At 39.9% G+C, this 14910-nt stretch overlaps 1 protein-coding gene across 1 annotated transcript in view; it reads left to right on the forward strand.

The window, feature by feature from the left end:
* ASTN1 (astrotactin 1) overlaps positions 1 to 14910 on the forward strand; it is a 461200-nt gene that overhangs the window by 225734 nt on the left and 220556 nt on the right. The window contains exons 5-7 of the mRNA XM_072648560.1: positions 1224 to 1331; positions 3572 to 3721; positions 5592 to 5759. Coding sequence (XP_072504661.1) covers positions 1224 to 1331; positions 3572 to 3721; positions 5592 to 5759 — 426 coding nt within the window. The remainder of the gene's footprint in view (positions 1 to 1223; positions 1332 to 3571; positions 3722 to 5591; positions 5760 to 14910) is intronic.

Raw genomic sequence — 14910 nt, forward strand, 5'->3', positions numbered from 1 at the left:
TTGCTTAGATCTATCTTTGTTTGAGGTTCTTATTGATAGCTTAGACAGAGAGATGGATAGGGTGAACTCTGATGGTCGAGCTATGTCAGGAATCCCTGTTCCCACAGCTATTATGATTAGACTGTAGCAAAATGATGACAGCCATGGGTTGATGCAGAAAGAACGCTGAATTTTAAACTGGAGAATATTGATTCAAATTCTGGCTTTTATGACTTGCTCCCTTAGGGAAATCACTTCCTATCTTTGGGACTTAATTTCCTAATCTGTAAAAGTGAAGGGTGTAGAATTAGATGTTCTCTAAGGTTTCTTCTAGGGCTCTGGGCTGGGGAGAGGACAATATAATTAGGAGACAAATTAGCTCCCATCTGTGGGGTTAAAAAAAAGCTTTAGTTCACAAGTTCCTTCTTCCTGCAATGACTTGACGATGTGGCATCGTATGGACACTGCTGAGGTCTTCTCTAAATGACAGAGAGTCATTATGATGCGAACAGCCTTTCCAAACAGATATTGTGTAGAGCTTCACCTTCCCATTGCTTTGCATTCATTTTACATATACTGTACACTACTTCTGTATCCCCAAAAGCCTAACATAGAACCTGGCACGTAGTAGAGCTATGATAAATGTTTGATGAATTCAATGGTGTTGAAATTCTCTTATCACCTCTCTTAGAGAAGATCTAGAACTCAGGTCTCCAGCCCCTGTTCTTGATTCCCGAACACAGTGAGGTCTGTGATATATCTAACATTCTGCGATATTTATACGAGTTTATACACAACCAAGCAGGGGTGTCCTAGAGCCATTTTGTACAGGTTTCTGAGAGCCCATTGTTAAATTTTCAGTCAATGTTCCAAACCATGACTTGATTTATTGGTTTTTTGATTGTCTAGACTTAAGAAAGTGAAGGAGGAAATGTTCATAAAGCAGGTTAACTTTAAACATGTCTCCTCTGTGGGTATGTGTACATACACACATGTATATGAAATAAAGATATGTATAAATATGGAATACACAGAAGCATACATTTTCCCCTCTAGAATGCTGGGTATTAAACATTTACCAGCACACTGCTTCCACATCACCCCTGGCTGAACCCATAGTTGTTCAGAATGAGTTTAGAAAGGAGAGCTAGACAAAACTTGATGGAATTTTAGACTGGGGTGGGGGCGAGGTGTTGTTTCTTGGGCTACTGCTGCTTTCCTTGATGTATTTCTTTTCATTACAGCTGGATCTGCCTTCCTGAACCCTGAAGGAGATTCAGGCACAGAGGCTGATAATGACCCCCAGCTGACTTTTTACACAGATCCCTCCCGCAGCAGGAGGCGGAGCAGAGGTATTGGAGGTCTCACTGGGGTAACAAAAGAGTGGGCAAGACAAAGGAGGAGGGTAGATTGTGCTCTCTGGAGAGTATTGCTGGATGAGATATTTCATGTGTGTGTGTGTCTTGGGTTTGTGTCTATCCTAAGCTGTATACTTCATACAGCCCTAGCTGAGGTATATGCAATAATTATTATTTCAGGACTTAGACAACCTCATCCCTACAGTTGAAACTAGGCTGGTGTAAGTATGGCTTTATTCCAGGTCACTGAAATTTAGGGGGAACAGAATTTATGACAGCAAGTTTTCCCTCTGTTTCTATACTTCCCATATGGTAGACTTCACAGTAACAGCATTGGGTAGTTGAGGTTTTTGCTTCTCCACTATTAGATTATGTTGAGTCATCCTATTCTTGTAGGATGGTAACACAAAGTCTTCTTCTCCCACAGCTAATAGTTTGTGTGTTCCTAGTTCCAAAGAGGCTAATGACAATTCTATTTGTCACTGAAGTGTCTTGTCATAGAGACCTCCTCTGCTCCAGTCTCTCTCCCAGAGGGAAATTTCAATAGTGTGATCAGACATAGAGCATATTCAATCTAGATTCTCCTAGGTGTCTGGGAATGAGACAAATCCATATGTCAAAGTTACATTCTGTAGAGAAGGATCTTGCAGAAACCATAATGAAGTTTTCCTCTTCAGGAGGAAAACTATCTTTAGCAAACCTAGAAATGAAATCAGAAGATCATTTCTCCTAGAGAATGGTGCCCAAGAAATCTCAACTTAATTGAAAGTATTTCTTGATGAGATGAATCTGTGTCTGCCCTTCTTGGAGTAGCAGGATTGTTTTACAGTCAAACACAACACACACACACACACACATACACACATATATATGTATGTACACATATAGATTATATACATACATATACATACACAAATACACGCACATACATAAAACATGTATTTATATAATACATAATCAAATAGCTAACATGTGCTTTTAAAGTTTGTAAATGGATGATAGTGTATGCAGTATGTGTAGTTTATTTTAATAGTGTCTATTTAATAGCTCTATTTATTGAATAGATATTTACACAAATATATTCAAATAAATTTATACACATATGCAGATTTGTACATATGTAAATAAATATAGATATACATGTCTATCTATAACTCTTTCTCTGTATATCGTATGTAAAGGTCAGCCCATCATTGGGAATCAAGTGTTCTCCTTAACTGTATACGTGTTCTCGAAACGCTGTGTGAGAAATTCATAATGAGAAATAATGAAGGGATGAGCTAAAAGACTCTTTTTAAATACAAATCTCTCCTAGGAAATAAAATTAGCTGTTAGTTTTAATAATTCTTTGATTCATTATAGGTAAGGAGGGGTATACCAGGATGTTAGGGACCATTAAAATGGAAATTAAAAAAAAAAACAACTCTGATTTTGAATATACATATATATATGTCTCTTTATATTTCATATGCTAAAATTAAATATTATATAAGGCATTTATATAAACACATAAATAGAAAACAGCTTCCTTTTGAGAACATTGAGTACACATGCAAATTTCAGTTACATATTCAAGCAAGGGATATCTGTGCTTACTAAAAAATATCTACTTGAGCCTTCAATCAGCCCTTGTCACCTCTTTGTTTTGGGATTTCTGGTAAATATCCTCTCTTTGTCATTTATGCTCTTGGGCAGCTAGGATTGTCAAATCTGCATGTTGCCTTTCTCTATTTGTAGCTTTTCCACCATCTACTAGGATTGAGTTATTCTACCACCACCACCACACACACACACACCCTACCCCAGCCCCAGATCAGTTGGGCAGAATTTACCACTTAGCTTAAACTTTGGAGCAAAAGAGCTTGGGGCCAACAGGTTGAATAGATGAAGAAAATTCTTCCTTCCTGGATCTTTTGGTGCCTCACCTCCTCAAAGGACAAAATGTTGGAGCACCCCAGGAGCAGTACCAGGGGATGAGGTTACATATGTTAGATCCGAGCTTTCAATATCTCCACTTCCTTCATAATACTACTTGAGAAGGGAGAGGTCATTCAGGGTGAGGAAGATAGAAGTGCCTTCCAGAAGTGATGGCCCCTGCTGCAGTGGGCTAAATGTTCTGGGTGCTGGCCTTTTATGGCTATTGTCGGTTGGGGAGTAGGAAAAAAACGATCCTGTTAGGATCAGACCCCTGCACTGTTTACCATTTGTTCCCTTTTTTTTTGTCTGGTTTGCAGTGGGTTCTCCAAGAAGTCCTGTGAACAAGACCACGCTAACTCTTATCAGCATCACCAGCTGTGTGATTGGCCTCGTCTGCTCATCCCACATGAGCTGTCCACTCATTGTCAAAATCACCCTGCATGTCCCTGAGCACCTGATTGCAGATGGTGAGTTCATCCTCCCATATATGAGGCCTACTCCTTTCCCCACAATTTAATTTTTCTCCACACAGCCCAGGGGAGGGACAGAAATCATAAAAGATTACATTCAGTATTGATGACTTTAAGAAGCAATGTGGAATAAGGAATCAAGTCCTAGACTTGCAATCAGGAAGTTGTGGATTCAACTTGTACCTCTCACACTTAATAGCTATTTGACCATGAGCAAATGACTAAACCCTTCTGAACCTTGGACAAATTTCTAAGACAGTCAGTTAAAGATGAGATGCAACCAACGTTAATGAAAATACTTCCCAAACCAGAAGTTTGTACACTAATGAAATCACATGTTCTTGATATGTGGGCATTTTAATGAGTGTATACTCAAAGGTATAGAGGCCTAAGGGAATCAAAATTAGTTGAAGAAAAGTCAGGCAATTAGCCTAAAAGAAACCAAGTAAAATCTAATAGAGAAAATCTAAACATATCTAAAAGAAACTAAGTCAATAGTTTTGTTTCTTCTTTTTCTTTGGTTCTTATAAACATATGCTTTTGAAAGAAAAATTTATTTTAGTGATAATATAGTCCTGCCACAAGAGGGAAACAGTTGATTTGGAGCAACTAGGCTTAGTTCCGATTAGTGCAGTTGTATAAACTTACTGCCTATTACTACTCCTGTGACCCTGTGACCTTGGACAAGTCACTTAACCACTGGCTTTTAGCATCCATTTCTGTAAAATGGCTTCATAGGGCTAGCTTGTCTCTAAAGTCCAGGTCCCTCCTTGCTTAGCATCTATAATCCAAGTGCATTAAACTATGGCTTACTCAATGGTATGTTCTTGTTGAAATGAAGTTAATATAGTGCCAAAAAGAATCACCTTTCAATAAGAGAGATGCCTGTATCTGAGAGTGTCTTAATTTTTTAATGCCAAAAATATCTTTCTGAAGTGAAAACATTTTCTTTCTTTGAAATTGGGAGCCTCAGGGCAGCTAGGTGGTGTGGCAGGTAGTGCACTGACCCTGGAGTCAGAAGGACCTAAGACACTTACTAGCTGTGTGACTTTGAGCAAGTCACTGAACCCTGATTGCCTCCAAGAAAAAAGGAGTGGGGGAGGAAAAAACAAGGAAATTGGGAACCTCATGAGAGGTGGGGATAGCTTAGATTGTCTATGAGCAATTACAATATCCATGGCCAGTAATAATTATCAACATGGACTTTTCCCCTCTGGCTACCCTCAGGCTCCAAAGGAGCTGCTGCTGAAATATTTCTCTCTTTTGTGAAGGTTTTCATAGCTCCACTAGTAAGCCATTCAGTTCATAAGATCATCAGTTTATAGCTGGAATGAACCTTAAAAGCCATTAAGTACAAACTCCTCATTTTTACACATTAAGGGCTGAATGGCAGAGCCAGAATTCAAACCCATGTCTTTTTGCTGACTCTAAGTCCAAGACTCTTTCTATTGCATTATAATGTCTTCTTACAGAGACAAAATTGATTCTTCAAAATCTTTTGCCAAGGCACCATAAGCTAAGTCATCTTTCTTATCTCATCCTCAAGCCAGTTTGTTCCCTTTGCTTATCTCTAGCATAATTACGCAAAACCCACATTTAGTTTTCCTTCCACGGGAAGGAGAGTAGATTGCAGACTGCTGGTTATCATGTAATAAAATGTCTAAGTGCTCTACCCAGATGGTCATACAAAATGTGCTGAGGTTCAGCATGGTTCAGGTCATCACTTGGCTTCAGACATAGTAGTTGTGTAAAGGTGAATGCGGATGACATCATGGTTTGAGGTTGACCTTGAAGTAGCCTCAGGTCAAAGATACTGCATCTTCAATGTCTTTTTTGTGTCTTTGTTTTGTTTCCCTCCTCTTTACAGGGAGCCGCTTTATCTTACTGGAGGGAAGCCAATTGGATGCCAGTGATTGGCTGAATCCTGCCCAAGTGGTGCTCTTCTCGCAACAGAATTCCAGTGGACCTTGGGCCATGGATCTTTGTGCCCGGCGGCTCCTGGATCCCTGTGAACATCAATGTGACCCGGAAACTGGTAGGCAGGAGCACCGGGCAGCGGGTAACTGTCAGAGATGTCATGCCTCTTGCAATCACTCATGCTTGGGCCATTACTCCTAAATCTCCCATGTTTCCCTGGGAGCCATTGAATATACAAGTTGTCATCAGGGAGCTGAGTCACTGAACAAGTTGGCTTAACATTTAGGAACATAACTTGGCCACAGACTTGGTATAGATAATACTTTCAGTCCTAAACCAGGTATTCACATCACCAACCACATTTAGCATCCAGTTTTCCCAGACCACCATAAAGCCAATCAACTTTCAAAAAGATCACAAATTCAATTCTAGTGATTCCTGAATGTGAGAGAACCTAGATATTTGGAGTCACATAGGTCACTTGGGCAGGATTTCCAGTTCCTTTCTCTGTAGTAAAACATTACTCTCTTTAGTCTTGATAAGGTACAATTTCTAAAAACCATGGGTTGAGTGGCATAGAATGGCCCCAGCCAGGAAGATTTTGCATTGAGTTATCTGTAGGAGTAAAGGTAAAGTTAAATATCTCTCTATGTCCTTTGTCCCAGGAACACAGGATTATAGATTTAGTGCTGGAAGAGGATGTAGAGGTCATTTAGTCCAACCCTTTCATTTTTACAGAGGTGGTGCTAAGACCTACAATGGTTGAGTGACCTGTCCATGGTCACACAGAGAGAATTGTGGTAAGATTGAACCATAATCCTCCAACTTCAAATCTAGCACCATATCTGGTACACCATGATGCTTCTCATTTTCCTCCCTTCATTCACATGGATTTGAATGGTAGGGGAGCTTCAGGATTGAAGAGTGAATATTGTTTCAACTTTCACAAAGGAAAGAGAATAAAGTCTACCAACTGTAGGCATCTGTTTTTGGGAACACAACTCATTTCTAGATCTGATAGGCTATAAACTGAGGCTATAAGAGCAGAGAAGTTGACTTGGCGTAACTGAGATTTGTTCTGTCTAGGGCAATTCCCATAACTGACTTTATATGACTGCTTGGTTGACCTCATGCAAGTCACTTCAGTTCTCCTATACAAAATTGAAGTCATTGGGCTAGATGACCTTGAAAGTCCCTTCAGACTCTGCTTCTATAATCCTAATATTCCTCTCCATACCTTTCGCAGCCCTCCCTCACTCAAAACAAAGTCAAGTGCAAGTCATGTCATCACTTCTCTGATGGTATGGTCTTCTTTGGCAATGAAGGATGAACGAACACAACAACAACTTTGCCATCCAATAACATTGACCTTTTTGCTGTTGCTTGCACATAATACTCCTCCACTCTCTTCCATCCATTTTTTCTGGCTACCCCTCACTCTGCACTCTTGCCCTCTTCCTCTCGACCCCCTAGCTTCTTTAGCTTCCTGGCAGTCTCAACTAAAATCCCTCTTTCTTTGAGAAAACTGTCTCAGACCTCCTTAATTTTAGTGTCTTCCTTCTGAGACTTCTCAATTTTTTCCTTACTATACCGAGGCTGTATATAGTTGTGTTGTGTTTTGTTTTGTTTTAATATGAGGTCTTCTACACTAGACTGAGCTCCTTGAGAGTCAGGACTTTTTCTCCCCTTTCTTTGGATTGGCAGTGTTTGCAGTGTACTCAGCATAGGGCAAGTACTAATCAACTGACTGATTGCCTGACTAGGACACTAAAGCAATCATTTATTAAATAGCAAGCTTTTATTGAAATGCAGTTAATACAGTTTGAAAGCAGCCTATTGACTTGTGGGAGACACAGTCAGTCAGTAACAAACATTTATTAAGTACCTACTATGGTAAGCCTTGAGGCTTACACAGAAAGAAAGACAGGCCCTGCCTTCAGGGAACTTATAATCTATTAGGAAAAGAGGACACACAAAGGCGGGGTGAAGGAGTGGGCAAAAGTGACTGAGCCATGGATGCATGATGGAGATGGCCAAAGGAGTCCAGATGAGTAAAGCCAGATGAGAAATGGGAAGCTGAGTTGGTCATCCTCCTTAGGTGGAGGTATTGGAACTCATGGTTCTACCCTTTAATCAGAGGTCAGAACATTCCCTGACCTGTCAATATTTCCTTTCTTTGAAACTTTCCTTCCTTTTGACTTTGACTCCTTCCAAAGTTCTAGAACATATTTTTAATGGATGGTTAGCAAACGTAGACAAGGAAGCAGTGATTGCTAAAAGCCAATGCAATTTTATCAAGGATAGATCATGCCAGATAACCCCATTTTCTTTTTTGATGATGATGATGATACTTACCATTTATATAACACTGTAAAGTTTGTGAAGCATTTGACAAACATTATATCATTTTATCCCCGATGGCAACTTTGGGAGATAGGTATTATTCTTATCCTAATTTTCCAGATAAGGAATCTGATACTGGATGAGGTTAAATGAATTGCCCTTGGTCACACAACTAATAAATGAGATCAGATTCAAACACTTCATAAATTCTGGTCCAGCACTCTATCCATTAAACTATATAGCTGGTTTTTTGGGTTTTTTTTTTTGAGGAGGTTATTTGATCGGCAGGTCAGGATTTATTTAAATTTTGACAAAGTTTTACTCAACTAACTTTCTACTAATGGGTATATATGTGTATATATGGATGTATAGATGTATGTTCTGGGTTTCTCATTTGGGGAAGAGTATGACTAAGTTGGAGTTTGTCCAGAGGAGAGTTAACAGGATGAGGAAAGGCCTTAAGTTCATGCCATATGAGGATTGACTAAAGCCCACAGAGGATTATTTTGCTTCCAAAAGAGAAGACTTTGGGGGAACCTGATCTTTATGTTCAAACACTTAAGAGACTATCAAGTATTAAAAAAAAAAAAAAAAGATTGGACTTTTTGTGCTTGCATGAAAAAGCAGAATGAGGTCCAATAAGTATAAGTTTCAGATGGGTTAATTTCAAATCTACATAAGAAATAACTTGCTAATGATTAGAACTCCCAAATATAGAATGGGTTACTATGGCTGATAGTGAGATCCTCACTGGAGATAAATTATGTGGGGGGATTTTTGTCTCAAGTATGGGTTGAGTGAGTTAGCTCTAAGGTCATTTCTGTACGATTAGACTCTGATTCTATGAGGGCCTTTCCTAGAAATAGAAAGTAGGAAAACTAAAGACATCTGGACACTGAGGTAGGTATAATTTTGTGAATAGAGAGGTGATGTTATACAGAGTGTTCCTGCTTTGGGTAGGAAACAGCCATCATCATCACCATCATTATCAATCATCATCATTATCATAGCTAACATTTATCTAGCACTTCAAGGTTTGCAAATATATGTACATATATAAACATGTATGTAGGTATATAGATAGATAAATACACACATGTGTTAGTTGCATAAAATATTACTTGATTCTCATAAATTTGTAATGTAGTATTTTTGCTATTCCCATTTTACAGATGAGGAAAATGAGGATTTGAAAGTTAAGTGACTTGCCCAGGGTCATATTACTAGTATGAGGCAGAATTCAGATTTAGTTGTTTTTTTTTTCTGACTTGGAGTTCAGTGCTCTAGGCACCTGATTACCTATGTGACTAGCTGTCAATATGATCAGTGAGGAGCTATATATCTCTTAGGATTAGATGATGATGATGGAAATGTCTATATTTAATCAATTTCTAATGAACCCATTTTAGAGAATCTTGGCCCCCATATGGAGTAAAAAGTACGGCATTTAAAACTTCCGTTTGTGGGACTCAGCTTGCTGATTCTCCCACGCCATCAGGAAAATGCCAGACTAAACAGATGGGTTTTTCACCATGCCAAAAAGTCAGTTCACATGTTCAGTCTTAGAAACCTGGAGGAAAGTACAGTCCAGAAGTAAAGTCCTTCCTCACCAAGTTCCCAGTCCTGTTTGCCTGCTCACCTGTTGTCTATCTCTGACCCCTCTGACGTGATTAGACTTCTTCTGAAAGAATATCTCTTAGAGGAATTGGAACCTTATTCCACATAGGCATTAAAAATCAACCAAGACTTGGAAACACTTAGAAGGAAAGAGATAATAGACTGTTAAAGCTTTAAGGTGTTTTGGACATCATCCAGGCTAAACCTTTCATTTTACAGATGAGAGAACTAAGCTCAGAGAGATTGTGACTTTTCCAGGATCCTATAGCTTGTAGTTAATAGGATCAACTCCATATCCTAAGTTTCCTGACACCTAATCTGGTCTTCCCACTTCACTTTAGTTCAGTCTTCCTTTTTCTGTGTGGAAATGCCAGTTTCCACATGATGGTCTGCAGTGAAACCCTCATATCCCACATATTTTTTCAACAGGTAGAAAATTTCCAATGCTTGTTGAATATAACTTTGGGAAGTCCATCCCCTGCCAATGATGTCAGAGTCTCCTGGCAACTAATGCATTTCCAACCAGAAAGCCATAGAGGGAATCTAAAAATAAGGACCCAAAGCCCAGTAGCCGAAATAAGTGGCATTATTACTGTCTATGATAACAGCTGGGAGAGGTGATATGGAGATTGTACTAACAATACATATACATGCATGCATGTACACATGTGTATATACATATATACATGTATGCATGTATATATGGAAAGCCCTCCGTGCCACTTTCCTCACATGAGATAGATGATGTGGTTATCCCACACTCTCAACACTAAGAAACTTATCGCCTCCCACATTCCATCACAGATCCCATCCTCGTATAGCTTTCAAGTGTTGGAATTGGCTGCAAGTCAATCCAACCTTATTTTTACAATCTTCCTAGCACTCTTTGGAAATGCCATTGTGCTGGGTCATGTGCTTTCCCAGCCAAGCAGAAGTGTGTCTTAGGAAGGGAGGAACAGCCCTAATGCTGGAGAGGAGCAGTCTCTGAGACTGGGATCTTTCAGCATCTTTCCTTTCTTAGAGCAACCCAAGATTGAGCAAATATTTACTCACCAGTTCCCAAGATTTCTTAGACAGGGAAGTAAAGGGCAAGCTTGTCCTACAACCATGTTACAGCTAGATGCCATCCCTTGATTCACTTCTTAAAAAAGCCTATTCCCTGAATGGGCATTGCCACTTTCAAAGTGAGCACTTGAAAAGACCTCAGCTTAAAAAGGCCAAGGTCTCCCACTGCATCCTGGACCATCTCTAGTCATCCTAACTGATATCTGGCCACTGGACCCAGATGGCTCTGGAGAAGAAAGTGAGGCTGGTGATTTTACACAGCTCTACCTCACCCAAATCAAAGTCAATTGCAAGTTATGTCATCACCTCCCTGATGTCATGGTCCTCTTCAAGAATGGATAATCCTTCCCTCCTTGCCACACACATACACACACACACACACACACACACACACACACACACACACACACACACGATGGCAGTGAGTACTCTAGAGAGATGAAAGAACTTTCTGAACTCATATAGAGAATCAGGTGCAGACCTGGGAGTGAGAATGAGGAATCTCCTTTCCTGCATCACATTATAAGCTCCAAGTTATGGAATCTTCTTATCATGCCTCTAAAATTTTTATCTGATGGATTTTTCTACTCCGAAGATATTTCTAACTCATTCCATCCAAAAGAGCCAGGAAGATCTTGGTTCAAGTTCTGTCCTGATACATAATGACTATGTGACCCTAGGCAAGTCTTTTAGCTTCTCAGGTCTCTAGACAACTCTCTACAAGTTGAGAATAGGTACTAGCCTGCATTGGTAGAGGAAGTTGATCCACCAAAGAGTTCCCTATATCAGTGAAATCACAAATCAATTAAATTTCCCTATTCCTTCCACTAACTCTCTAACTTTGCCTGTTGTGTTCAGAGCCTCTCTACTCATTCTCAGTCCCAAACTCATATTCCCAAAGTGTAAGTCTGACCAAGTCAGCTCCCTACTCAAAGTAGGGTTCCCGCATCAACTCCCCATTGCCTTTAAGATAAAATACTAACTCTACTTTTTTGAACATTCTAAGTCTTTCCCAACATGGCTGTGTTTCCAGGATTATGTTACATTACAGCTCCTCCCATGTTCCATGCTCTAGCCAAACTGTCCCACTTCCTGTTCTTTGTACATGGCCTTCCATCTTCCAACTGCATGGTTCTGCAGTGGCCACCCCTTATACCTCAAATGCCCTTGCTCCTCACCTCTACTTGCTTTCAAAGCTCAACTCCAGTGCTACCTCTTTCAAAAAACCATTCTTATTTCCCTCAGGCATTGGTACCCCCTTTTCCATCACTTTGCTTCCCCTTAATCTATATTTACATGTTTTTGAATATGTTCTGTCATCCCTAGCAAAATGTAAGCTTTTTGAAGACAGGCTGTATTTTTATTCTGGGTGCCCAGAAAATGAGAGATGCTTAATAAATTTTTGCTAACTGATTGATAGGGGTAGCTAGGTGGTACAGTAGATAGAGTGCTGGACCTGGAGTCTTGAAAATTCATCTTCCTTAGTGCAAATCTGACCTCAGAAATTTCCTAGCTGTGTAACCCTGGGCATGTCACTTAACCTTGTTTGCCTTAGTTTCCTCATCTGTAAAATGGGCTGGAGAAGAAAATGGCAAACTACTCCAGTATCTTTGCCAAGAAAACCCCACATGGTGTCACAAAGAGTCTGACACAACTGAAAAACGATTGATGAAGCCATTCGATGTTAAGTCCCTCAGCGTTACCTGCTAGCATTTCAGTCAATTTCTGATATGTAGACTGACAACGAAAATGACACTAATTCAGCAGATATTTATGAGGTACCTACTATGCGCTCCCTGAAAGGGACTAAGAATATAAAGATAAACATTGAGACAACCCTTCAAATCAATCACTGTACTTGTGTTCTGAATTGGTGAAATAAGAAATTAGGGGAAGGAATTTTGAACTTTCATTTCCTATTGAAATAGGGCTGATAGAGTTTGAAAGTGGCCTATTGCCTTGTGGGAGACACAGTCAATAAATATTTATTAAGGAACACTTTTTTTAAACACCTACTATGTGCCAGGCACTATGGTAAGCACTGAAAATATAAATACAAAAAAAAAAAAACAACCTCCTTGCCTTCGAAGAGTTTATAATCAAAAGAGGGAAGAGGACAGAAAAAAAGAAAGCTAAAAAGGTGGGGTGGTGTAGTGGGCAAGGTAAATGGGAAATGATAGAGATGAACAAAGAAGTCCAGATAAATGTAGCCACATGAGAAATGAGAAGTCTATACTGAGCTCTCTTCTTGTGTATGTATGGGCTATTTGTAAGTTGAATTCTTGATTCAGCATCTTCTGTCCACTGTTTGTATTTTTATCTGTCTAATTCTCTCAGGCTAGCATCTTGTACTATTTCAAACTTTCTTCATGACCCATACTTTAGAATGAGGGGAGAAAAGGGTGAAATAGATGCTAAACCCATGGATAATTTGTATGCAACTCCCCTTGAATGGGTCTCAGACCATACTAGTTGTCATGATCAAATTCAGATGATGTTCCATGTTGTGGGTGGCTTTGAAGACAAGTGAATTGTCTTTCATGTGAATAGTCTAGGACTGCTCAGGTCCTGAGGCTTACAGCATATTTCCATCCTGTTGCAAAAGCATCCTCCCCAGTTGTGAATTTAAATCCCTACCATATTTATAACCCTAGCACCCATTTCTGACAAAACTTGGCTGAAAAGTGACAGGGACTTAGTGTTTGAAGTTCAAATCAATTTGAGAACATCCACCTAGAATAATCTTATTTGTCTTCCAGGGTCCCTTTTTCCTTGGTTTCCATTTTGGTTTTTAAAGAAGGTGGAAACTTTATCTGTAGAAAGAATAGCCATTTTTCTCAGTCTACTCAATCTCTGCCATGGGATCAGCTGGAGGGCCTTGCACCTCTGCTTATGCATGGATCCTCTACAAAGCCTGTCCAAAACAACCTAATCTCAGTCCAAGAGGAGCAGCATTTTGGGAAGGAATATTATTTTCCAGGTCAACTCAAGTTTGTGCTTCTTAGATCCATCACTCAGATCTAGATAGGTTAATTATTTTCAGTCTTTTGAAGACTCCTTTTCTCAGTGAGGTGCTTCCTTACATGCTTTAAATGGGCAACTAAAAGACCATAGGACATGAGATTCTTGGCTTGGATCAAAGATTTAGAGCTGGAGGGGATGTAAGAGGTCGTTGAGTTCAAATTCCTGATAGAACCATTGAGTAAACTGAGGCCCAGAGTCATTAAGTGATTTTCCCAGAAGCACAGCTGATAGGATCTCAGGTAGTATTTGAGAACAAGCCTTCCTTACTTCCATGTCCAGTCCACTATCTGTTACACCATGTTGCCCCCTAAAAGTACAGTCATCAATCAGGACTCTCTTTGTCTCTCTCTCTGAATTTGCCTAATGGAGAAGAAGGTTATTTCAAACAGAACTTGATCCAATGGGGCATTCACACCATTAAGTATGTGGAGGGTCCATATTTAGCTTGTTTCTTTGTCTTTACATCCATGGGGTAGAAAAAATGTTAAGGACATCGCACAGTTGCTAAGTACTCAGAGATATCTGTCATGACGATCCTGAGGATATCAGGCATCAATGACCTGTGTTCCTGCCCTGTGCATCTCTTGATGGACTCCTACTCTCTGGCAATACCACTACCTCTCATAGTTCAGATTCTACCTAGGTTTGGTACTTCTCTGTAGCAGCGACACGTTTCTCCGTTGGATTCCTGTGTACATCACCACAGAGTCAGCGCTTCGTGTGCTCACCACCATCTGTCACAGCAGATGCAGAGACTGTAACACTTCGAGCTTCGGAGGGCATCCAACACCCTTGTGGGGCCTTTAAAATTCACAGCTAACAATCAAAGCCTGTGCATGCGCGAAACCCCTCTCAAAGTCAAGATTTAGCAGTTGGTTGCCATGGCAACTTCTCCTCTCAACTTCTTTAAAAGTAGGAGTTGGGTAAACTGGTTTTGAGTGGTAGAGGTAGATCACACCAACAGCCCTGCAGATGACTTCCATCAACGTTGAGTTGTGAATGGAGATGGGGTCCACCTGAAAGGTTGAGTTAAACTCTTCTCAAATAGGTTACTTCATGTGGAAGCAGAAAGACTTGGTTTATAATATCTCTTTAAATATTTACTAGCTGCGTGACCTTCTTCTGTACAATGGAAACAATTTTATCACTGGAACTTACATCCAAGGGCTTGTCGTGAGGCTCCAGTGAGACAAGAAATGCAAATGACTCTGCAGATCTTA

The sequence above is a fragment of the Notamacropus eugenii genome, chromosome 2 (genome assembly GCF_028372415.1).
Source record: "Notamacropus eugenii isolate mMacEug1 chromosome 2, mMacEug1.pri_v2, whole genome shotgun sequence".
Taxonomy (NCBI): domain Eukaryota; kingdom Metazoa; phylum Chordata; class Mammalia; order Diprotodontia; family Macropodidae; genus Notamacropus; species Notamacropus eugenii.